We start from the raw sequence: 26773 nt of genomic DNA, 5'->3' as shown, positions 1-26773 counted from the left end.
GGTGTTACCCGCCTTGAAAGCAGATGAATCACCCGCCAAGTCCCTGAGGCGCCCATTCACTTCTATGGGCCTCTCACCCGCCAAAAAGAAAATCGGGTGTTTTCACCCTCCTTGGAGACAAAAAAGGTTGGGAGCTATGGGTGCAAAAGGGACATGTTTTGTATGTACCATCCATCAAGGCACAACAATAACAGTATTATATGGTTGGCCGAGCACGTACGTACGTTCAAATAAGGGGGCAGGTATGTGCTGGCTCGCTAGTGCTCTGGTAATCCTGTGAGCGCAATACCCAACCGGCTGCAACCGATGAACCCTGACAGATGAGCAGCCCCTTTCCTGTTCCGGCCCTCCCCTCCCCGTGTATCTATCCCCCTCTACCTCTCGTGGTAAGGGGCGGTGACAATCTGGCGGGGAGGGGCTGAGGGGCTGACTATTGGTAAGGCTGGCTGGTTCAGAGCTTGACTGCAGGTCTTGTGCGTGCCGGTGAGGCATTCCCTGCGGGTTACCAGCGATCTGAGACCGGGCGCAGCCGAGCTCTGTGCGCGCTGAGCTCCTGAAAGCCATCTCAGCGGCAGCCGCTTTGCAGAGTTCGGGGATATCGCTCCGCAGACCCCAGTGTGTCTGCAGAGGGCGGCGGCATCATATCGCGCCGTTCAGATCTCTTGCGGCGTGCAGCACTCCGCGGTAAAACGCGGTAGTTGGCGGAGGATGTCGCTGCTGGGCCTGGGCTCGCCCGGCAGGATGCTGGAGCTGCTGAGTGAGAAGGTGAACGACACGATGGAGTTCTACACATGGAGCCTGAGTATTGCAGGTAACGCGCCCATTGTAATCACGCGTGCAGAGAGCATCCACTGACAGGCCGCCGCCGCTCGCTCGCTACCCCCTCCTCCCCAGCCCTCGCCGACAGCAGCTGCTCATCAAAATGGCCTCGCCGGCATTTCTAAGCGCAGTTGGGTAGTCTAGCCGACACCCTGATCCTCTACGCTGCCCGAACAAACCCTGCGCAGTCACGACTATGAGAGAGGCGGGCAGGGAACTGCGAGAAATAGCCAGCAAAAACTGGAAGCAGTCCAAAAGGAAAACGGACGTGGATGGATGTACGGACGTGTGTGAATGAAAAACGCACAGGCGTTTGCAAGTGCCAGGGACGGGCAACCTGCTCAAATCTATAAATGGCAATGACACACATACAGACGGACATATTATTGAACACAGGCATCTGCAAAGCTATATCTGCACAAAAACAGATATTCGCTCTAGGCCTTTCAATGGAAGACACGGGCATGTGAGAAAGCTAAGGATAGCGGTGACGCAAACGCCCCCCCCCCCCATACAGGCATATCTATAAAAACACACCCGACTAACCACGACGGACGAATATTAATGAAACTCTTGGGTATTACATTATCATAAGCACCCAGTCCTTGTTAAGTATACACATGCTCAATATTGATCTGCACACACGTGTATAATGATGACTGTAATGAAAGAAATGACAGGAGCACACAGAGGCTTCAGCAATACAGTCATAGCTGCATGCTGGCGAAGTTGTACCCATGCATAAATGACAGAAACAAGTGATTCACACACGGGCATTACACTATTGGCATTTGCACTGTGCACATATCCCTTCATTTCGCCGTATAATGATAAATCTGGCACTGCATCGGCTTCAGTTAAACCTTACAGTCTAGATTCATGTTTGCAAGAAGTTGGTGACTGTCCCCCATCTCCCTCCCAGATACCAGAAAAACATTGTCTAAGTGTTGGCAATAAAAGGACGTGATTTTTATTGCACATCACGTAATAATACACAATCATCATAATAATAATACATAATGTACACTTTTGGGCACAAAGTCCACGGGGTGAGCCCTCTGGCCTGTGCCGTCGTCTTCTTCCCACAACGACGTTAGTTGACCTTTTTCCCTTTTACTTCTCTCTTCTCCCTTTTTCTTGGGTAAAGAGAAAGTATTTTGCGTACGCAAGCTACTTGTTTGGTGCTCCGTGCGGATTACTAAACTGATTGTACTTCTCTGCTGCTTGTGCAGCTCCTTATATTGTACAGGGACTAGCCCTATGCTATGTCTGCTTGTGTGGGGGCATGTCCCGCCCCCGCTGGCAGTCGCTGACGGCATTTCACACCTTGTGGTGCTCTGTTTTCTACCTGGGTATTTCCTGCTTCCCTCACTTTGGTGCTTTGCACCTTCCCTTTGTGCTGTAGCACCCTGCAGTTGCCCTCATCTCTCTTCCTATCCTCCTTGCCCCACAAGTTACTAGCCCCTGCTTTTTAGCTGTGGGGTGCCCCCTCCGCAGCGCTGTCTATAATGGAGGTTTTCAGTGGGGTGGGCTTGTTAGTTGATAATGTTCCTGGTTATGGTGCAGCTTGTGAGTGCATGTGTTACTGCAGGGGAGTTGGGTGAGAGGTACGGTACACGGTAGCCCACGTTTTTGAAATGTTTGCAGTGCAAAGGTCATATACAGTATGAACTTAATGAATAATATTTATTAGCATTTTGACATTTTTACAATAAAACCAAACTCCTACCCAGCTGGATTACTCCCCCACCCCCCATAACACCTTCAGATGATATATTTTGCTGATTTTGAAAGTCAATGAATGTTGAAGACAGCTGGCCTCATTACGAGTCTGCCAGTCCGGGAACTACGGTACCATTAAGCTTGCCGGTACCATAGTTCCCGGACCGGCAGACTACGAGTTGTGCCTGTGAGCCCGCACACAGGCACCCGTGAGCACAGCACCTCGGATGCACCGGCATCATTAACGGATGGTGCCGGTGCATCCGGCTTCCGCATTCCCATTGAGCCTGATGGGGCTCGAATGGGGACGAACTTTATTTTTTTTTATAATTTTTTTTTCAGGCGCCCTGGAATGGGCAATTACCGGGGTTGTAATTGCCTATTCCAGGGCACCGGGGAAAAAAAACGACTCCGGCGGCATGGCTACCGCCATGGTCCTAATGAGGCCCAGTGTTGAAGATTAAAGTCGGATTGGAGAAATTCAAGCACCTCCAACCAATTGTGAGAATGTTGCCTGTTCACCTTGAATCGTATAAGTAATCCATTCCAGTGCTACAAAGTTCCAGATTCTATAAAACCATTGAGTAACTAGTGGCTGATCTTTGGACTTCCACTTTTGAGCAATACCCAGTAATGTTACCAGTTTTAATAACGTAAGTTATACATTGCTTTGAATTATGACGCATGATGGGTTCAAGAATAAACAATAAGTTCGACTTCATGGAACTAGGTTTTGATGCATAGATACTCAACTTCAATATCTGGCCAATAACCCGCTAATACTGGACAGTACCACCATGCCCCCAATCCCTGATCGCCCCGCATTGTCCCGACAAAGAGGATTTGATTTTATGCAAGTGGGCCTGGGTGTAATGCCTTTGGGTTAACAGTTTGTACCAAAATTCCTGTATTTGTTTAGAACCGGGGTATAATTGGAATATCCTTCCATAGCCCTTTCCCATTCCTTGTCCGTAATTTTGTATGCCCAAAATTGGCTGCCATCTTAATTTATAATTTGGTGGAAGACTGGGAGGCGTCTCTTTCATTATTTTGTATGATATGTCCCAGGTTACTGAAAAAGTTGTCATTACCTTGTAATCCGCGTGTTCCTGGATGTTTACATATCTAATCCAAAAATACCATGCACTCCCTCCCCATCCCGTTACATCCCCCCCTAAAACCAACATAGTCCCCTGCTGTGAGCCACAGTACATAACATAATCTGGGGCAATTGACCCCAGCTGTGAACTCACTTATTACCGCAGGACAACGTGTGGGGTATCCTAGTACCCCATCTGTTCCCTGAACAGATCGATTCCAAAATGTCATGCAACCTCTCCGCCTCCATGTTTAGTGATGGTATATAGCCTGCATACATTGCTATCAGTTGTTACACTTTTCCTTATTCTGGGGGGTTTAGGAGTCGGGCCCCAAAGGCGGGCCTTCCAGTCCTCCTTCTGCTGCATTTTCTGCTTCCTCACTCGACGCGATACAGCCGACCACTCCCATGTTTTAGATTGTTGGGCTGTACGGCCAGAGTCACATACCCTAGTGCCTTCCCCCTTCCTCCTCTTCAATTTGTAGCAATGCCAAACCCGCTTCTCGGGAAGTAATCCTACGATGTGTACCTTCAAAAGGGAAGAGGATACCGAAGGGAAAGGTCCATCTATAACTGATCCCATAATCTCATAGTGCTCTGACCACTGGTTTAGTTGAATTTCCATCCCATTATAGGTGATCAAGCTTTTCTCCGGGGCCGTTCTCAATATCTGTTCCTTTTGTTGATTTGAGGGGTTTCCTGCCAGGACGTCTCATACGTGAGCCCCGGGATCACTCCTTTTTGGGCTAGTTCGATGTGCGTGGTCCAATGAGATTACAGGGGTCTCTTCACTCGGAAGCAAGTCAACAAATATTTGGGTTACTGCATCCTTTTTTACATTTATTTTTTAAACTTTATTTATTGTGCTTGACATTACAACAAGGGAACAAGCAGAATACAATAGTAAGCGAATATACAATCAATGTACACAGATGGAAAGTGGTACATACAATGCAGTAATCGGAGCTCATATATTGCAGTGATAATCGATGTATCAAACTTAAGAAGATGTAGGGGTGGGGGAGGAGGCATCATCAGAGTCCTCATCAGTGTCAGCAGATATTGCTGAGATGTAGGAGTGGAACCGGGACCAAACATTCCTGGGCCTCGACACCAACGACTGCTGACCTGTCCAAGCTTCCTCTGTGTCCGAATCCCAAGTGACAGCACAGAGCCATTGAGCATGCGTGGGAGCCCCAGGGCGGAGCCAGCACAACCGGATACAACGAACTGCTAGGAGCATGCAAAGCCCCGCCAGTTTCCTGGAGTCCCGGCCAAGGCAAGGGAGCTTGTGGAAGAGGCATGTCAGTGGGGATGTGGCGATAGTGTAGTCTAGGATGTCAGACATAGTAGAGCAAACCGCTCCCCAAAACTGAGAAAGACGCGGACAAGACCACATCATATGTATGTATTTAGCATCCTCAGACCCACATCTAGGACACCTGGAGGGATGGTCCTTTGACATGTGATGTAATCTGATCAGGGTGTATTGGAATCTATGGGGTACCTTGAATTGGATAGGTTTGAAGCGGGAGTTGAACGATATATCGTGAATCCAGGCGTACATAGGGTCCCAGCGTTGATCAGTTATTTCAGTTTCTAGGTCCTAGCCCCAGGTGCGTCTGAGTTTATCAAAGGCGGAATAGTTCTGGACTGCAGTAAGGTGTAGAACCTGGAGACCTTTCCCGTAGTAGATGGGGTATTCAGGATTTCAGCGAGTATGGGGTCATCTGGGGGTATGGCAGGACTGTCTGGGTAACTTTTCTTAAGGGAACGACGAAGGCCCGTATATTGGAGCCAAAAGGAGGGCTTCCACCGCAGGGATGCGGGTAGATCTAGCCATTCAAGGAAATTGCCCTGGTCGAAAACATCTCAGATAGTTTCAAAGCCTTAATCGGCCCAGAGGCGCTCTGCAGCTGGGGATATTCCGGGAGCCTCTGAGAGGAAGTTCCAAAGGACGAGGTTGCCATGGAAGAGATGGGAGGGAGACATTAGCCAGCTTCCATAGTTTAGTCAAAGCCAGTGACGTGGAGCCTACAGGTTCGAGGGAGGGAGGGGGGTGGGTCAAACTGGACACGTTGAGAAGAGCGAACTAAGGAACGGATATCACAACCCTTCACTGCAAGACGTTGGAGCCTAGCATGCGGTGGAGGGTTTGTAAGGTGAAACCAGTACGAAGCTTACTGCGCTTGAGCAACCAACCAATAACTTTTAACGTTGGGGGTAGTTAATGTGTCTAGTTTAAGACAGTTTGCACCGGAGTGCCACAGGAAAGTTTTGACTGCGCGGGTCAGTGATTGAAAGAATTCTTTACCAGGTCACAAGGGGATATTAAGGAACCTGTATAGGAGTTGGGGGAGTACGACCATTTTTGGAATACTGATTTTACCCGCCAGGGAAATTGGCAGCTTAGTCCAGCCCATACATTTCCTGGTAAGTGTGGTCAGGTATTTTCCAAAGTTGGCCGCGTGTAGCAGATTAGGTTTGCGGGCAACAACTACTCCGAGATGGAGGTGATCTCGGTCTGTGACCATGTCACCATGTGAAACCCAACTGAGCGTAACTTCAGTAAGTGGAAATAGGGTAGATTTTGAGCAGTTCACTTTGAGACCCGAAATCTTTCCAAACTGGACGACATTGGGCCTCATTACGAGGTAGGAGGGAGCCATGGTGCTATTAGCACCATGGCTACCCCCTTACCTCATTCTGGGTCTGGGTTCTCGAAATCGGGACTTACTGGGTCCCCCAAGGTTGGAATGAGCTGGTAAATCCCCATTCCATGAACCATTCCCCACTCCCATTCGAGCCCCCATAGGGCTCAATGGGAATGGGGATGGAGCTAATAACGGGCCTGCTAATAGCGGGCCCGTTATTAGATCCCTTAGCGGCTCCCGCTAAGGGCGCCTGGTAAAACCAGGCACCCATAGCGGGACCCGCTAAGGGTCCTCGGAATAGGGCGGTAAGGGTTTACCAGCACCGGTCTCCTTACTGGTGCCCGTTAACCCTTACCGCCCACCTCGTAATGAGGCCCATTGTCTAGAATGGGGGCAAGGTTGTCTGCAGGTGTGTGAATGAAAAGTAGGGCGTTGTCAGCATACAGGGAGATGATTTCAGGAGAGCCGGACAGTCTCAGATCTCAATGTGCATGCATTTGGCGCATCCTATCCGCTAGGGGTTCTATGGCTATGTAAAATCAGATGCGAGAAGGGGCAACCCTGCCTCGTACCTCTGTCTATTTATTTATAGAGCACTGCAGCCCACGGGCATCAGAGCGCATTCCAAAGAGACGGGACATGAGGAAACAAAGTACGGGACAGTGGTAGGACCACACATGTAAGTCGTGCCGGGCAGAATATAAGGGTTTATAGGTGCCTAGCCGTGAATTATTTGAATAAGTAAGTCTTCAGTTGTTTTCTGAAGTAAAGATGGCTTGTTTCCAACCTCAAAGTCACGGGTAGTTCATTCCATTTAAGGACACTCCTGCTTGTGAAGGCCTTGCCTAGACCTTTCATCTTTTTTGCTGGGATTATTTGAAGGAGGCCTTTATTAGAAGATCTCAGATTTCGGCTTGGTTCATGCCATTTGAATAGCTTTATTATTTATTTATTTTTTTAAACTTAATTTTATTGGAGTTTATATCAAACAGATTACAGCTCGTGCATCCAAAGTTAATCATAACATAAAAGCAGGTATTGCAGTTGAATAGAAAACGCGGTTAAGATTCAGTTTCACATTTCAACAAAATTCTTGCATTCCGTTCCATCAATATTTAACTCCTCTTTACAATGTCAATAAACATTGACCGCTCTTCTCCCATTCCCTCCACCCCACAAGACTTTATAATCTGCCGCCAAGGGATGTATTGTCTAGAATTTGGCGGATTGGTTGATAGGTTTGTCAGACCTTGAGGCCTACCTTGTTCGGGAGGTTATCATGATGTTTCACTGCCCATGGCACTGGTCGTTCGCTAGGTGCTAGTGAGCTATTCCGGGCATATACTTAGTGACAAACTCCAACCATAAGATGTCACATTGCGTGGCTTTCCTGTGTATAGATGCTGTGATTTTTTTTTTTCATGATGCACATATTGGAGGTTACATTAACCCATTCTTTTTCTGTGGGGATTACAGGGGATTTCCATTTCATGGCCAATAGAGCCCTCGTAGCTAACAGTGGTGCAGCTATATCTGTGACCCTTCTCAACTCATCCTCTATTTTCTCGATACCAAATAAGATCAAGTAGGGGTCCGCTATTCGCTGGATCCCGTCTAGATCCCTAATCCAACCTAGCACTTCATTCCAGTATATTTTAATCTGAGGACAACCCCACCACATGTACCAGTAATCAGCCGCAGACCCATATCCCCGCCAACACATTGGACTAGATGACTGATACATCTTGGAGAGCCTGCACGGGTCAGATTGCCACCTATTCAATAATTTGATTGAGTGCAACTTATACTGGCATGAGATTGAAGCTTTGGGTGCTGCCCTACATATCTTATCCCATGTCTCCGGATCGATATCCTCGCCCAAGTCCCCTTCCCATTTTAACCTAAGCGGTTCTGTTGATCCCTTTCTGGCTTCCATTAGTGTTTTATACAAAAAAGATATCAACCCTTTCGTTTCCGTCCTGGAGTCAAGTATAGTTTCAAACTGGGTGAGTTCCCTTCTCAGCTTGTCCTCCAATTTTGGTTTTGTCAAAACACCCTTGATCTACAGTAAGTGGAATGCAGACAGTGTGCCTCTTCTAGTTCAGGGAGTGCGATGAAGGAGTCCTTCTTCAGGAGTTGTCCCACCCGCTCCAGGCCTGCCTCATACCAAGCTTGAAACCTCTCCACATTAGGGATCTGGTCGTTAATGCCCGGTGACCAGAGATGACTTAATGGTGATGGCCATGCAGTGATCTTTCCCATATCTCTGCCCTCTCGCCATATGTCCCATATGGTTGCAAACATCGGGTGTGCCTTAGATTTCTTCAGTACTCTCCTTCTAGGGGACCATAGCCATTTAGAGATTGTTGCTGGGGACAGATAGCGATTGTCCATAGAAATCCACTGGGGCGTTTTTTGGTTACGAAGATGGGGAATAAGGATACGTAATTGAGCAGCCTCGTAATATTTTTGGATGTCTGGAAGACCCACTCCACGCTTGTATTTCGGTAATGTCAAGTTGGAATATGCAATTCTGGGCTTTTTCCCATTTTAGGATCGCCTTCTTCACTTCTGCAAAGAATTGACGTGGCATCTGAATGGGGAGCATTTGAAAGGGGTATAGAAATCTCGGGAGACAGGTCATTTTTATCGCGTTTAAACGCCCCAACCAGGATATGGATAGGTTATCCCATCGGGCAAGGTCTGTGTGAAACCTTTGGAGAAGCGCTGGGAAATTGGCTTCATATAAATCTTTTAGTGATCTTGTGACATGTATTCCTAGGTACTTTCAGTGTTTGTTTCCATTGATCACTGTAAGGGAAAAGTATGGACTTGGATTTGTTAACCTTGAACCCGGATACCTGGCCGTATCCGTCCACGAGATACAGAGCCCTGGGAATGGATGTAGTGGGGTTTGTCACATGAAGAAGTAGGTCATCGGCATACAGCGCTACTTTGAATTACTCGTCCCCTAGACGCATACCTGTTACTTGGGTATCCTGTCGAATTTTTTGGGCCAAGGGTTCTACGGAGAGGGCGAAGAGGATGGCCGATAGGGGGCATACCTGCCGGGTACCGCGTCTCAGCTCAAACCATCTCGAGTATTCCCCATTGACAGACACTGAGGCTTTTGGAGCGGTGTAAACTGCTTTAATCCCCCTTCTTTATTTTGGTCCTATTCCCACAGCACGGAGGACTGCGGCAAGGAAACCCCATTCCACTCCATCGAAGGCTTTTTCAGCATCAATGGAGAGTAAGGCGGGATCGTTGCACATGGTTTGGGAGGCTTTGACCAAATGGAGAGTCTTTCTCATGGTGTCTGCACCCTGTCGTCCAATTATGAACCCTACTTGGTCGGGATGGACAAGATGGGGCATGTGGACCTCTAGCCTGGCCACCAGGACTCTTGTGTAAAGTTTGGGATCAAGATTGAGCAAGGATATGGGGCGGTATGATCTGCAACATTTGGGGTCTCTGCCTTCCTTGGGAATGACTGATATGAGTGCTCGGACGAAGGAGTCGGGGACAATCCCCGTGTCGAGTATTTCATTAAATCGGGAGGTCAGGAATGGAGCTAGGAGGGTACGAAAGGTTTTATAGAAGTCGGCAGTGAATCCGTCTTCACCTGGGGATTTGCCCATTGTAAGTCGTTTGATCGCCTTGTGTATTTCGTCTTCAGTTATGGGGGATTCAAGATGGGCCGAGTCAGCGCTTGCCACTTTTGGAAGAGCAATGCTGGTGAGGTAATTGTCTATCTCTTGTGAGTGTGGGTCTACTTCTGAAGTGTATAGGGACTCGTAGAAGTTTGCAAACAGTTCTGGGATGAGGGTATATGTTGTGCTTGGTCAGGGGTTGGATATGTGATCTCTTTCACCCCATGGTCTGCCCGTTGCATCCTGAGTCTAGCCGCTAGCAGCGCATCAGCCTTATCTCCCTTTTCATAGAATTTCTGCTTCAATAAATGTAGCTTACGCGCTATGTGGCCATGCTCTAGGCGGCGGGAGTTCCTCCTGTTTTTTTCTGGCCTCTTGGATCTTATCAGGGTCTATGGTGTGCCCCACCCTAGCTTCTCTATCAAGCTGACATATTTCACTTCGGAACTTATTCTCAAGAAGGGTTCTTTCCCTTTTCTTCTGAGCTCCCTCTCGTATGAGGATCCCCCTCCAGGTTGCTTTGGCCGCCTCCCACACACTCTGTTTAGAGACCTCCCCGGTATCGTTGGCTTTAAAGTATTCTTTGATCTCTGTTTCGAGTTCCTCTTTGAAAACAGGATCTTTCCACAGGGCCTCATTATATCTCCACTTCCCGCCCTTAATTGGTAGATGTTCCCACTGTATCTACTGTGACCGTGTCGTGGTCGGACCATGTTATTGGAGTAATCCCTGAATGTGAGGTGGTGGTGTTCAGTTCTCGTGAAAGGTAGATGTAATCTATTCGGGTGAAAGTATTGTGTGGGAGTGAATAAAATGTTTACCCTCTTTCATCAGGGTGCATCACCCTCCATGTGTCTACCAGCGTATATTTCTGCATCATGTTTGCAAAATATCTGTTTTTCCCCTCTCACAGGAACTTCGACGTTTGGGCGACCCGCTTTCCGATCTAAGTCGTGATCTGCCCATAGGTTGAAGTCCCCACCTAGTATAATGTGGCTGGTGGCCTCCAACATTATTTTGGGGACAGTTTTAGAGGGGAATTGGAACTGTCCTTCATTGGGCGAGTAGATTGTGGCAATCGTTACTTCCACCTTCCAATAGACCCCACAACTAGCAAGGCTCGCACTTCTGCATCTGACCAGGTTTTGGAGACAAGGAAATCAAGTCCCTTTCGATAAGGATTCCCACTCCCCCTTTACGCAGTGCTCCCGAGCCCCAAAACTCCATGCTGAAACGTTTCCCCAGGATGACCTCTCCTCCCCTTCATATATTTTGTTTCTTGTAAGAGTAGGATATCGATGTTAGCCTTTCAAAAATTCCCGTAGCACTAACAGCCTTTTAGTAGGTGAGTTAAGGCCTTTGACATTAAGCGTCCCGACTTTCAAGGGGCCTCGTATATTAGCATCAGAAGTGGCCATCAGTATATGACAATGCGATATTCACAGCAATGGCTCGCCATACCTTGTGGTCCAAGCCCTCAACCAATATTAGTGTTTTTCACATCTCGGCAGTGAGTAGAAGTTCTGTAACAGTTGTACCCTCCCCTTTGTCTTGCAAATCCCTCCCACGCACCCCCCCCCCCCCATACGTCGGCGTTCGAGCAGGTCCAGCTAGATTCACTGAACTAGCAACGAACCACCAGTGGGGACCATCGTCACATGGTCCTTTTTATTAACAATAAACGCCACATGAGTCTGAGCCCCCCCCCTTCAGCCCCAACTTACAACCTGTGAATATAACTTTTGTGTTGGGCCGAAAGCGGCCCTTGTCTCGAACATACTCATAGTGTCAAGGTAGTTGCCGCCGGTCTAGTTCACTTGTCCCCCTCCGGGGAGTTGTTACCTCTCTGAAATTTTCTCGACCCTTTGACTCTCTGCCTCTTAGGTCCTCGGAGTTTCCAATCTCGTCCTTCGTTTCTTGGAGTGTTTCCATCTTCCCTTCGTTCACGGGGATCAACAAGTTCGGATATGCAGGCCTTTATTTCCCTCTCCGACTGTAGTCTGATTCTCGTGCCATCGTGTTCAAAAGAGAGCGAGAAGGGGTATCCCCACCGATATCGGGTGTCCCGCTCTTTCAACCATTTTGTCAGGGAGCCACACATCCTTCTCAGCGCCAATGTCATGGCAGATAGGTCTTGATATATGGCTACTTGGGCACCATTGAGGGTGTTCACGCCTCCACGCCTTGCCTTCTCGAGAATCTTTGCTTTGTCCTAGTATCTGTGGAAGCGGGCGTGGAACGTGGACCGATCTCAGGCCTCCAGGTGGGCCCCCACTCTGTGGATCCGTTCGGTTCTTGGTTCGTCAATCTCGTCATCTGCCGCCAAGATTTTGATGATATCATGAAGTGTTGCTTTCAGGCTCTCCTCTGTCTCCCCATCCTGTTCCGGGATCCCAAAAAAACGTAGATTGTTTCGCCTCTCCTGATTTTCCAAATCATTCATCTTTAGCCTGTATTCCTCTTCCCGCTGTTCGAGATCCGTGATCCTGTGTTCGAGTTGTGTTTCCAAAGTATCTATGGAGGCTTGGTTGTTTTCTACCCCCTTCAACTTGTCCTCAATCTTGTCTATACATTGGGTGATTTTGTCATTGGGTGATTTTGTCAATCTTGCCGCCTATGTTGGCCCCCATATTCTTTATCTCCGTCAGGAGGGCTGCTATGTCACCTTTCGTGGCTGCTGTCTCTCCATGTGCCACAGATTCCGTTGCCATTTTAGGGGCGATGTGGGTGGAGGGAGCGTAAGCGTAACTAGCTAGTTTTATTTTGGCTTGCATATACTTGGGTGCTTCACCTCGATGTCTCGGGTTCGGGCAGGTGTGGGTGGGACGTGAGGGCCACACCCTCAGACTGCGCTGCGACCTCACACAGTTCTTAGTCGTTTGCGTTCACCCAGCTGTAATGCGCTCACTCTGCAGGAGGGATAAGTTGGGGCACCCTTCAGCAGATAATCTTCAGAATTTGCAAGCCCCTGGTATAGGGGCTAGGTTGGAAGGTGTCTCCCTGGTTTCAATTCCAATCGATACCAGGGACTTGAGGAGGCACACGCCCCTGTTTCGGGGGCCCTACTCTCAGTCCAGAGGATCCTTACCCCGTGCACTGGGAGGAGCAAATGATATGCGGGGCTCGGAAGGCTATGTGTCCATAAGGCGTAGGGGCTGGTGGGGGACTGTACGATGTTGGCATTCACCTCGCCCCGTGCATCTCCATTTTGCATGTGACAACGTACGTTGTGGGTGTTCAGAGAAGTTATGACAGCTCTGAAATGCACCGCTTGTTAGAGGTTTGAGAGTAGGGGTCTTCGCAGGCCACTTGGTTGAAACATCGTCTTGCCACTGCCCTAGTGGATTGATCACTCGTTTACCGAGCCTATGGGCTGTTACCCATCATGAGGTTTCAAGGGGGGGGAAGCAGCAGGCCCCCAGGTCAAGCCTTCTATCTGGTGGTTTAGACTGAGGGGGACCGGACACCATAGGCCATAATTTTCCAGTGGGCGGAGGTCCTGCAGTCAGGTGTCTATGCACTGCGGTGTGCAGGGCTCCCAGGGCAGAGGTTCCTCAAACCATGGGGGCCTCACTATGGCTCCACACCGCGTCCGTGTATGCCGAGTACGCATCCACGATGCGCAGGACGTCCGTCGCGGAGACACACCATTATGTGGGCCCAGTTAATCCCTTTGAGGGCCGGGGCCCTGTACACAAGCCGCGGCACTCCGATGCACCGCGGCCGCGGCAGACAGTGTGAGCTGCATGCGGTTGGAGGCGCAGCTTACCTCTCGGCAGGGCCTTCCTTGTAGGCCGGGGGGCGTGACTGGGGGGTCCACGCCATGGATCGATTGGGGGCACTTCAGGGGAGTAGCTCTGTGGGCCGGGGGGGGCGCGTTGGCCAGCGCCTCTCAGGCTGCGCGCCGCTCTCCTGATGGGCCCTTTCACTGGCCCAGCCAGTTTGCTTTCGATTTCGCGCCGTCCCCGGCGAAGAACTTCACCCAAAGTTTACTCGGGCTTCCTGGGTCCGATTTCAGTCGGGTTTTCTCCGGGGTGGTACAGGGGTATTCCGATGCACGATTCTCTGCTTTTTTTCACCGTGGGGGGGGGTCGCGGGTGGGGGCTCAGGTTACCTTGCAGACCTACGGTGACGGAGCTCACACGGAAGAGGACACCATCCATGCGCCCCCTGGTGGCCGATTGAATTGCTTTTTAAGTATGCAGGGGCTTTACCATATAGGCATCGATGGACCAGTGTGAGAGACTTCAATATGATTCTCTCCTTGATGGCCAACCAATGCAAGTCTCTTCTGTCACTTGTAATATGCTCTCTTCGTGATTTGCCTGTGTTAGCCCTAATGGCATTGTTCTGAATCACTTGGCATTGCTTCAGGCATTTGTTATTTGCGCCTAGGAGTAGGGAGTTACCATAGTCTAGTCGGGAGAGTATTGTTGCTCTAGCTGTGGTGGTACTGTTTTCCTGGTTAAGCAAAAGTTGGATTTTTTTAAAAGACGTTTTTGATGATATTGGCAATTTCTTTTCAGATATGCTGTGTGGGCCGCTGCTCCCAGTGAAGCCTGCAGGTAGACACCAAGCGTCTTTACCTTTTCTGATATTGCAATTTGTGCCTTTTTGATGTCAAATGAAGAGTATGATGGGCTCAGTTTTTTCCTGGCATATGGAGATTCAAAGATCATATACTCGGTTTTGGTACCATTTAAGGCACATCCAATTAGCCTTCATCCAACCTTCAATGATATTGTATTTGGATGTTAGTTTTTCGCTGTCCTGCCTATAGTCTCCACTAAGTTCGAAGACTAATTGGGTGTCGTCGGCGAAGTTAGTAAAGAATATGCCAAGTTGGGTCAGCATAATGCACACGCACTGCATATATAGGTTGAATAACAGGGGGGGAGAAACTTGCTCCCTGTGGAACTCCACAATCCACTGGTTTGATTTGAGAAGCATGATTGCCCTAGATGATCCTGGATTGTCTGTCTTGTGAAAAGGACGACACCCACTGAGTGGCCTCTTGTGAACAGTTTCCTGAGAGTTCCGGCCTCTCGGAGCCTCCGATGATCAAGCAGATCAAAGGCTGCCGAGAGGTCTAATAAAATCAGCAGACCGGTTTTACCCCTATTGAGGATACCCAGCATTTCAGTCTGCAGATCTAATAACGCAGATTCCGTGCTGTGAGCAGTCCTGAAGCTCGACTGTTTGGGGTGGAGGAGATTGTTATCCACCTGCACTGCAACAGTGCAGGAGCCCCCCCGAGATAGCTGCAGGAGCAACTATCCCGCCATCAGATCCCACAGCCCGCACCCAGCCGGCATCCGGAGACGCAGCACAAGTTCTGCAGCAGCCGCTCAAAAGCCGCGTTACATCGTTGTGAGCCTCATCCCTTGTGCTCACCCCACGGTAGGCTGCCACTGCTCCCCAGCCTCATACCGCCACCTCTGAGCAGAGAGCAAGCCCAAGACCCCACTGCTGCCGTCATTCGCCGCGTGGACCAGATCCACACAAGAAAATGGCCACCGCAATGTTTCGGAGTGCTTTTGTTTATTGATGTCGCCTAGCAACCAGCAGCTATGTGCTATTTACTTCTCCCGGAAGGTGTGAGCCGGCACCCTGCCTCTAAGGCACCGCCTACAAGGCTCAGCCTGTCTGTGCCTGTCCGTGCCCAGAAAGCTTCACCACCTCCTCACCTAAGGAACTGCAGCCAAAAGGACTCTAGTATCCCGGACACAATTGTAAGGTACTCATAAAACTAATAGATTATTTTGAATGATTACTCACTGTTGATGAGACCTTTACCAGGTCCTCCTATTAGTGAGCTGTTCGGCAAACTATATCATCTTAAGGCACTGCATTTGCAACACTGTACTCCGTCTATGAATGCTCTTGCTATGGTCCGATGTGTCACCATATGATGCTCTGCTGTCCGCCTGATATACTGTGCTCCTATCCCTTGCTCAGCCACCTAACTACATAGCCTCTCAAGCTGATCACACCCTCATCCCATTAACGGCCCACCTACCCCATTCTGACCTGAAAGAGTGCCCACAACTGACTATGGCACCCTCTCGTCCCTGCTCACTCCACATCCCACCCACTTGGTTCTTACCCGCACTCACTATTGCCAGCACCAATCCCTTGCATACTATCAACTGCCCTAAAAGCGCTCCTACCCACAACACCACCACTAAGCCACACCCCAACACACAAACTATCACTGGACCCATGCCTGTCCACTTGAGGAACCAAAATCTAGGTATCCGCTACACTCGCCCCAGACACTACTCTGTCATCCACCCAAGCACACACCTGCAGAACCCACCACCCCCAATAAAAACATGCACCTCGCAAGTCAACACCAACAAAACCAACAACCCAACTAATACCTACACAAACGCCAAGCATAGGGACAACCAGAAAATACAGCTCCAATGTGCACTCGTTAATGCCGGCTCCCTAACTGCACATGCAACTGAGATCCATGACCTCACGCAGTACCTACACCTGGACATACTCACTATTACCGAGACATGGCTACATGAAGCCTCCGGACCAGCCATCTGCCAAACCCTACCACATGGGTACATCATCTTACCCCAAGACGGAACCTCCGGTAAAGGAGGAGGAGGAGGGGTTGCACTAATCCTCAAGGAGACCCTCAACGCTAGGCAGTTGAAGACCCACGAAGCTGAGAACTTCGACATCTTATCAGTGAAAATATCACCCTCTCCCAACGACACCATCACAATGCATATCGTCAACCGCTCACCAGGTCCAAGCCCAGACTTCCAAACTAACATAATACACACCCTAGGAGACAACCTGAAAGCCAATTTGAGAGTCCTTCTCTTAGGAGACCTTAACCTTGGGTTCAAAGACCCTAAAGACACAAAAAGTAAAGATCTCGCAAAAGCCCTCCTAGACTTAGGCTTCACCCAACGAGTGAACGATCCAACACACACCAAAGGTTGCATCCTAGACTGGATTGCCGACCACAACTGCACAGCTGACATCAGTCTAACACCCCCCGCCCCTGGACCGACCACCACCTACTGCACTTTTCCATCCCAATAAAAACAGGAGGTAACCCGTACCCACCTGCACCAGCCACCTTGGCCAGATCTAAAAAACTGCTAGACAGGCTACTCCCACTCCTGGAAACCTCAGCCCTCGCCCCCCCCACCTCTAAGGACCCAACAACATTAGCTGAGACTTACAACACCACGCTTAAAGAGATAGTGGAGGCCATAGCCCCACTGGAAAGGGAAAAAAGCCAAAAAAATACTCCATGCTAACTCCTGGTTCTCTGAAGAACTTAAGGTAGCACGGACCGCCAAAGGAGCAGCACTAACAGCCTGGCAGTCCAAGCCCTCTCCTCTCACTAGAGAGACTTACCACTCCATGGCCAAACTATATAAAAAAGCCATCGCCACAGCTAAGGCAGCCACATACAACACCAGAATAGAGAAAGCTAACTCACAATCCAAAGAGCTCTTTGCCATATACAACAAACTTACTATTCCCCCCCCACATTGGCACAACCTACCGAGAAAAACGCAACCTGGTGTAACAACATTTAACATGCCATGCTAGACAAAATCAAAACCCAACTCTGAATCTGCCTAAACCCAGCTCACTGCCACCCAACCTCTCCACCAACCCTCCGGTAGGAAATGCATCCGACAGCAAAAACCCACCCAAATCCTTTAGCTTTAGGGAAGTAACTATCCCCTAAGTCCTACATATCATGAAACACACTAAGCCCTCATTATGTAAAGGAGACATCTGCCCAGCCAACCTAATCAAAGATTGCGCTACCGCACTTGCCCCCTTTGTCACTACCTTTATCAATGCCTCTTTTGCTAACAGTACTGTCCCGCCCACCCTCAAGGAAGCCTGGGTCCGACCCCTACTAAAGAAACCCACCCTTGACCCTGACCCCCCCAACAACTACCGTCCGATTACCACCGTGCCTTTCCTTTTGAAAATTCTAGACAAAACCGCATATTTACAGATCCAGGCTTTCCTAGAAAGTCACAACATCCTAGCAAAAGACAATCAGGGTTCTGCCCCTGCCACGGCACAGAGTCGGCGCTACTTGACCACAAGAACCAACTTCTTGAGGCTATGGACAAGGGCAAAACCTCCCTCCTCCTTCTACTAGACCTCTCTGCAGCTTTTGATCTGGTTGACCACAAGATCCTCTGCAAACATCTGACTGACACGGCCCACTTCTCCCAAGAAGCCACCGCCTGGATAACCTCCTTCCTGAACGGTAGAGCCATGAGGGTTTACTCTGACCAAGCATCCGCCATCCCTTCACCAATTGACTGTGGACTCCCACTAGGTTCATGCACCTCCCGACTCTCTACAATCTCTTCACTCTCCCCCTCTTCAATGACCTAGAAGAATTCGGCATATCATTTACAAACTATGCCGATGACACACAAATCCTAGTCCCAATAACAGGCAACTATGAGCAAGACCTCAACACCCTACAAAGCATATATGCCCGCTTCCAGGCCTGGATGGCAGCCAATGGCTTATGCCTAAATGGGGGGGAAAAAACGAAATACTATTGGTAGGTCCCAAGGAAGCCCTAAAAAAAACTAGATGACTCTTACAACTCCTTAATCATCGAAGACGCAGTCATCACCACCTCCTCTGCGGTAAAAACCTTAGGTGTCTACCTGGACTCCACACTGTCCATGGATAGGCAAGTCAGTGCCATCTCCTCCTCAGCAGCCCTCACATCAAAAATCATAAATGCAGTAAGACCTCATCTTTCGCCAAAGAACTGTCTAAACATCACTAGAGCCACAATTGGAGCAAAACTGGACTATTGCAATATCCTACTCCTTGGCACGTCCACAAACATTAACAAACTGCCAATCGCGCAAAACAATGCTCTCAGGGCAGCCCTCAACATACCCAAGAGAGAACACATCTCCCAGGCTAGAAAAGAGGCCCACTGGCTCCCGATCAAAGATCGCATAATGTTCAAAGCCCTCACGATCACACATAGGCTGGTGCTGTCTCGGCGAGGCATCTATCTAGTGGTGTATATACACCAAGCCCCCTCCCACAGACCTAAACGTGACAAATACTCTAACCAACTCTCAGTCCCAACCTTCAACAGAACTAAGGCTGGTGGTACCAGCTTTGAAGTCCTAGCTTCTAAAGCCTGGAACTCTCTGCCACCTAATCTCAGGAAAGAAGAATCCCTACTCGCATTCAGAAAAGCGCTAAAAAACAAACTATGCTCCAATACTACCCCTTACAATAAGTAAGCAGTTCCACTGTAACCACGGAACACCATCTCTGTCTGTTATCGTTAATAACAATTGTTCTCACTTTGTTCCACTGTAACCATGGAACTCCATACACCTATCGCAAATAGACATGATCTATGCCTGTAACCATTTTTGTCAGCTGGTTTCCAAGTCAAATATTCTGTAACAGCGCCATGATGCCCCCGGGCCGTGGGGCGCTTAACAAATCCAAATAAATAAAAAATAAATAAATTAAAACATTGTTATTATCCACATATTCTTGGAGCTGTTCAGTGGCAATTGTATCTAATATTTTTAGTAAGAAATTGCAGTTTGTTATTGGTCTTAAATTGGCAGGATCTTGGTGGTCTAGTTCTGGTTTCTTGGGTAGGGGTGTAACAGTTACTGTTTTAATTGTATAAGGTACAATTCGGTCCCTAAAGGACGCGTTTACCATTCTTGTAAGAAATGGAGCGAAGATGTCAGCATTTTCTATTATTAGTTTGGGTGACAACACATTTTCTGTACATGAGGTGCATCTAATACCTGAGATTTGTTCTTTGTAATGTCGCTCCGAATCACTCTGAGAATCCCTGACTCCTTGGAGATTGCTATGCCCCTTATGTAGAATTTGAATGATTCCCAAAGGGTGGCTTGCATACGGACTGAACCTGTGTTTAGTGCAATAAAGTCGGTTATGGCGGTCCATAGCTCTGTCTCAAAAGCAGTGTCCAAAAGGGAATTTGGTTTCAATTTCCATGACCGGGTCCTTTTGTGATCCGTACCTCACCCGAGTAAAATTGTTATCGGGGAATGGTCGGAGAATGTTCTGGGGAGAATTGTCATATGTGTGATGGTTCTAATGAGTATGTCCGATATGAGCCATCTGTCGATCCGCGAGTGCGACTCATGTACCGAAGATTAAAAGGAGTATGTTTGAGAATCCAGATGTATCATTCTCCATGCATCCAAAACCATCACCTGCGCCTGGACATCAATAATAGTTTTTAGCTGCCTTGGAGAGTTGGCAGGGCTTGGAGCCCGATCTGTCAAGTTCCCACCCTAAATGATTGGAACAAGGGGAATCCGGAAAGCAGGGAGGCCAGATGTGTGTAATACTCGGGGTCATCTATGTTGTGGCCATAAATGTTAAGGAACACGACTTCGAAGACATGGCGACCTAGGGGGTCCACATGAACCACCTTATGCTGAAACTTAATACTTTTGTGTATCAGGATCATGACTCTGCGATTTTGGGTAGAGTAATCGGTCTAGTATCGCTGAGGGCCCCAAGATTTAGCAAAACTCAAACAGCCATCAGTTCGAGCATGGGTTTCCTGTAAAAACGGCCATTTCACACCATGCCGTTCGACATATAACTGCAACTTGCGCATCTTTACATAGTTACCCAGTCCCCTAATATTCCAGTTCATACAGACTAGGTTGTCAGCCATCGGAATAGGTAGCAGATGTTAATGATACAGATTGTTGAGTTAGGAGCTGGGATACCGGTTCAACAAAGACGTGGATGAGTCTCTAGTCTGTCTAATTCCCTATTGCATGCCAAGCAATTTTCATCATGACCGCCCTCCAGCCCCACCCATACCCCCCAACCCTCTCCCAATCAGAGGGGTGAAAACCCAGAAATCTTCTAGCAAAACCAAAAACAATGGCCTCATCGCCCGGGGGTCTGTGTGCTGGCCATGAGCGGCGATGCTTCCGAGACAGGGAATAGATTAGGCATTTTTGTGCTACATAGCATGATGGGGATGTGAAACTTGTGGAAAAAGCATATTAGCGGCACTGAGCACGAAGATACTCAAATGGTCCGGAATAGGCTCTAAACTGAAGGGCCCACTAATAACAAGCTCTGGCTTACACTAGGTATTGTCATATATTTCCTGATTAACAAAGCAAGGTGGTCTTTCTTACGAGGCGGATGTGGCCATCCAGGAAAATGTTTGTCGTTAAATTTGGAGGCTTCTTCTGGAATAGTGAAGAAATAGACTTGATTTGAGTGCTCAATCCTGAGCTTGGCCGGATACGGCATAGAGTATTTGACCCCCAGGTCTCGCAGCCTCTTCTTAGCAGCCAAGGTTTTGCGCTCCTGCTGGACAGATACAGAAAAGTCGGGATAGCCAGGTGGATTCTGGAGGAGCCAAGGAAGAGTTCCCCCTTAGCTCTCGCCGCCCGTAGTAGTGAATCTCGATCACGATAGTTTAAAACTCTTGCAATAATAGGGCGAGGAGGTGCACCCGACTTTGGCTTTGCCGTCGGGGCACAGTGGGCACTCTCTATTGCGAATTGTGGGGAATTTCAGGGAAACCAGAAGCATGAGCAAGGTGCGTTCAATATAGTCTTCCATGGAACCGTCAATTCTATCCTCAGGGACCCCTATTATGCGGAGGTTGTTGCGTCTAGAGCGCGATTCAAGGTCTTCGTTCTTCTTGCTGATGTCCAGCACTTGTCTGGAAAGAGTAGACCCCTCTGCTCGAAGGGCAACAATATGGATCCATTCATATCCTCTTGTTTTGAGTGTAGAGCAGTGAATCCTTTCTGCATGTAGTCCATCATCTTATGCGATTCAGTGGAGTTGAAGATGTGGTGGGCTCATGTTCTAAAGCGAGCTCAGCAGATTTTCGTGGCGCTTTCGCAAACATGTTTATGGAGCTCTGTTTTTTGTTGGCACCCTTTGCCATGGTCTCAGTGGATTCACCGGGGGACAACTGCACAGTACACAGGGTGTTGTAGTGACCAAACAGGGTCAGTTAGCCCGCCTACTGTGATGATTGACGAACGGGGGAGTCCCCTCGCTCAGATTGTGATGAAATGGTGGGACTCTGGGCAGCATTTCAGACGATTAATCGAATATAGTAGACAGACCTGGGCTTAGTACGGTGGGGTGTGTGATAAACAGACCCTGGCCGGCTGTCCAGGAGCCCTGCGTGGGCGTCCTGTAAGTGGTTTCCGAGAACAAGAAATACTGTTGGGATGAACAGTGGCTAACTCCAAGTCTGGGAGGTGTAGCATTTACCAGTTCCAGACAGGTTGTGACTCCCTTGCTTGCTGGAGAGGAGATGCGTAGGTCTGGGCCCAGTTGACAATGCGGTAGGGAGGTAATTAAGTGATCCCCCAGGAGTTCAAACTGGGTTAGCTGTGTGGTTGCAGACCCATCGAGTCCTTTGGGGGAGTATCTAACGTGGATGTGTAGGCGGGCGATCCAATTCAGGAGTATCTACCCCCTGATTAGTGCTGAGAGGTGTGGTAGTCCCACTCTATCTTCACCGCATCCAGGGAAGGGCAAGAGCCCCCCCCTCAGGCGGACCCCACGGCCTGCACAGGATCCACGATCGATCATCGTGTTACGAATCGTTGAAGGCCTGCAATTTCAACATTAATCTGGCAAGTAAGCTCTGTCCTGCATTCAGGTGTTCTTCTGTTCCTAAACTCTGATATTTTGCCATTTAAGCCAGCTGTCTGTTTCTTGGAATCTACTACAACAGCCTTTGAAAATGGCTGCTCTCTTTACCCACTATTTACCAGAGGCTGGTGCTCCTCCCTCCACTCGCAGCTGATTGGCTGCGCGACGCCACTTGCACCCAACCCGACGACCGGAGGCGGAAACCGGCCGCTCGCTCAAAGGGCCGCGGCTTTAAAGGCCTGCCTGTGGCTGTCCGCGAGGGTTTGCGCTCAGTCAAGCATTCCCTTTGTTCAACTCATCACTGTAAGTACTTCATCACAAAGTGATTCCGTTCTACACACAAGCAATATCCGAGCTCTGCACAACGAATTCTACAGAGAGTAATGTTGTTCCTCTTTGACAATGGCACACGTAAAACGCTGACTGTCTCGGGCACACGTGCCGTCGTGCAACAGTGACTGCATCTCACATCCGCACAAAGTATTCCAAGCCTCGGTAACCACTGTCGTATTCTACAACATTACATGATTCTCTTGCTTCACTGAATGTGCATATGTACTATACTAACCATACGAAATGACACCATGCTCTCACTTGTGCCATGCCTAAATGCTGACATATGTACCAAATTCAGTGCTGCTACTCTCCGATTTAGTAAGAACCAATAAGTTCCTGGTTCTAGCCATCCGCCTCTCCACTTACCGCATCATGTGCTCCCCACTCTGCCATATTGTTTGTAGCGCGCCATACTTTAATGTATTTTGGTAGCATATTGCCTGTAGCGCACCATGCGTTACTGTATTTTGGTTGCATATTGCCTGTAGCGCACCTTGCCATATTGTATTTTTGATTTGTGCATTTAGTCCCTTGCCGGCTCGACCGTACATTAATTTTACATATGCCTGCCGAACCTAGCGCTGTACACCTTCCTCTCCAGCCCACCCCACACTGAATGCAGTTATGCTAGCTTGGTGTTAAGACCATGTTCCCATTCTGCCTTGTCTGAGATAGCACTCCGTGCACAGGCTACCACTTCCTTGTATCAAGAAATGGCCTCTCCAGATTGGCAAGCCCCAGACATCACCCTATACCTTGCCCGACACCTTTCCTTACACCCACTTCACCATTTCCAACCAGCTCACACTATGCACATAATCCCAGCCTTACCACCAGGTTCACTGGCTGAGAGCCCTTTCTTACAGATCATACAATAGACCACTCGCTCATCCCTAAGAATACAGCAGGTCTTAAAACCTACCTCATCAATGGGAATGACAGAACTCTGCGCAAGATCATGCACTAAACTACTCCAGCATCACCACACCCCTCCCCTCGTGACACCCAAACCACCTAAGCCTAATGACCTATGGCAAAATAAAAAGCACAAGCCACTTACCGCCTTGACCTCCAAAAAGAACCTCTAAAGCCTCTCCTCCTCAAACACCCAAGATTACAACCGTAGTTGAACCCAAGCCACCCACTAGCTTCAAAGGCGCCCTTATCAACGCCCGATCACTAGGAGCACATGCAATCAAAATCCATGACTTAATTATTGATCACAACCTGGACCGACAAGCAATTACAGAATCCTGGCTTCACCAAGCCTCTGGACCGCTGTTAGCTCTGGCTATCCCGCCTGACTACACCGTCCTCAGAACGGATAGAACCCACACCACAGGAGGTGGCGTCGCCATCACAGCTAAGAGCAACTTACAATTTAGATCAAGCTCCATCGAAGACATCGCAGGGTATGAACCTCTGCTAGGTACATTTGCTATGAATGAGAAAACCACGATCAACATTGTGTTAATACAAATAGTCACCCTGAAACAGACTTCCCACTACTTCTTGCACCACTCATTAAACATAACACTAAATGCATTATCCTTGCAGACCTGAATCTATGTTTCAAGGACGACCAAGACCACAAAGCTGCAGTCCTCCACTCAGCACTCAAAAGACATGAACTTCACCCAACTGGTGAATGCTTTTACACATATTAAGGGCAGAATCCTTGATTGGATCCTTTCACTTAATACCAGACTAACTATTGACTCAATCACTCCCCTTGGTTGGACGGACCATTTCTGCATAAAATTCACTCTTATGTGTGATGAACCCTGCCCCCTCCCACCCCCAAGACCAAAGCCATGGGCATTTATGAAGTCCGAAAGCTCAACGTAGAGAACTTTGCCCCCAACCTCAATAAAACTCTAGAAACAAATTTAGTGGTCAGCAACGACCCAAATACCATTGCTGACTACTATCGTAAATGCCTCACCCTTACTATCGACGAAGTAGCGCCTATAACCACCAAAATGCGACGTACCGACAAAAGTCCCACTTCTGGTTCAATGAAGAATTTGTGTCCCTAAGAAGAACCAAACATTCACTTGAACATGCCCATAATAAACTTCCCACCCCTGACTCAGACAAAGCCTTTAGGACGCTAACAAAATCTACAAAACGGCCATTATCTCCCACAAAGCCAATTCCTACAACACACGTATCAGTAACGCCTCTTCAGACTCTAAAGAACTCTTTTCTATCCTTCGAGAGTAAAAAAATCCCACCCTTATCACAATCCCCGGCCAATTCCAGTAAAGAACGGTGCACCACCATACAAGACGCACTTGCCTCCAAAATTGCTCCGTTACAAAACAAAATAATTACCAAAAGAATGTTATTAGCAGATAAAAACACCTTAATCACCAACCCCCTCTCCATCCCCAATGAAAATACTAAGGCCCTATTCCACTTCACCCTGGTCACTCAAGAATTAGTGCTTGATACTATCTCTAAGATAAAAGCCTCTAATTGTAAAGGGGATAACGTCCCAGCTAAACTAATCAAAGCACGTGCATCCACTCTCTCTCCTACCATCATCAACTCTGTCAATTCCTCCACCAACACAGTCCTAGCCAGTATCAAAGAAGCCTGGGTCATTCCTCTTCTAAAAAAATCTACTGGACCCCACAGTACCAACCAATTATCGGCCAATAACAATGGTCCCATTTCTACTTAAACTCATAGATAAAATAGCATACACACAAATCCAAGCGCACCTCGAACAGAACCAGCTCCTCAACTAGACAATCCGGCTTTAGGCCTAGTCCTAGCACGGAAATAGCCCTCCTGGATCTCAAAATCCAGATGGACACTATCAGCGTTCTGGGAAACTCTGCGTACTTTTGCTGTTAGACCTTTCCGCAGCCTTTGACCTGGTGGACCATGATAAACTATGTACCTCACTAGCCAATTACTTCAATTTCTCTACAGACGCCACTAAGTGGGTGAGATCTAAGCTGAACTAAGCTGTTCTCGGCATTAGACGATATGGGTGTCATCTACACCAACTTTGCAGATGACACCCAGATCATCATACCTATCTCAGGAAACTATGACCAGGACACCTTGACCATTAATGAAATATACGCCCTTATCCAAAATTGGATGGCTTTGAACAGTCCCTGCCTCAATGATGAGAAGACAGAAGTTCTCATTGTGGGATCCCCATCAAAAATAACTGCCCTCCACTCAGACTACTCCTCTATTAATATTGACGGGATTGTGATCCCAGTACTTAAGCAAATAAAAACATTAGGCGTATACCTTGATGCCAATCTCACTACGACTAAACACAGTTAGTATGCTCTCTTCGTCCATGGCCTATACATCCAAACTCATCGCACTTAGTCGACAATTTCTGACCCCTACCAACTGCCTCAACCTAGCCAGGGCCTTGGTATTATGCAAGTTAGATTACTGCAATGTGTTATTGCTAGGGTTCTCCAGTACCAACCTCAGTATATAGCAACTCCTGCAAAACAAAAGGGCAGCATTGGGGATAAAAAGTTTGATCATATCTTCAAGATCAGGAAGGATGGCCACTGGTTACCTATCAAAGCTAGAATTATCTTTAAAACCCTTTGCATCGCGCACAAATGCCTTGCCAAAAAAGCCCCAGTCTACCTCCAACGCCTTACAGAAAAAATAATCCACTAGAACACTTAGCTCCAATGACAATCAACTCCTAGTGTCATCCCGCTACAAAAATACCAAAGCGGTGGGTAGCAGTTTCCATGTCCTGGTCCCCACACTGGAACACCCGCCCCAACAACATCAAAAAAGAGACT

General features: G+C 48.4%; 1 protein-coding gene across 1 annotated transcript in view; it reads left to right on the top strand.

Moving 5' to 3' along the window:
- The first annotated feature begins 464 nt into the window (after positions 1-464).
- Positions 465-26773, top strand: part of ELOVL4 (ELOVL fatty acid elongase 4) — a 253873-nt gene continuing 227564 nt past the window's right edge. The window contains exon 1 of the mRNA XM_069606299.1: positions 465-811. Coding sequence (XP_069462400.1) covers positions 709-811 — 103 coding nt within the window. The 5' untranslated portion in view covers positions 465-708. The remainder of the gene's footprint in view (positions 812-26773) is intronic.

This window comes from Ambystoma mexicanum, chromosome 4p (genome assembly GCF_040938575.1).
Source record: "Ambystoma mexicanum isolate Mex_15411 chromosome 4p, UKY_AmexF1_1, whole genome shotgun sequence".
Taxonomy (NCBI): domain Eukaryota; kingdom Metazoa; phylum Chordata; class Amphibia; order Caudata; family Ambystomatidae; genus Ambystoma; species Ambystoma mexicanum.
Note: the sequence above shows the minus strand (reverse complement) of the source record. Positions and strands in the feature narration are given on the sequence as shown.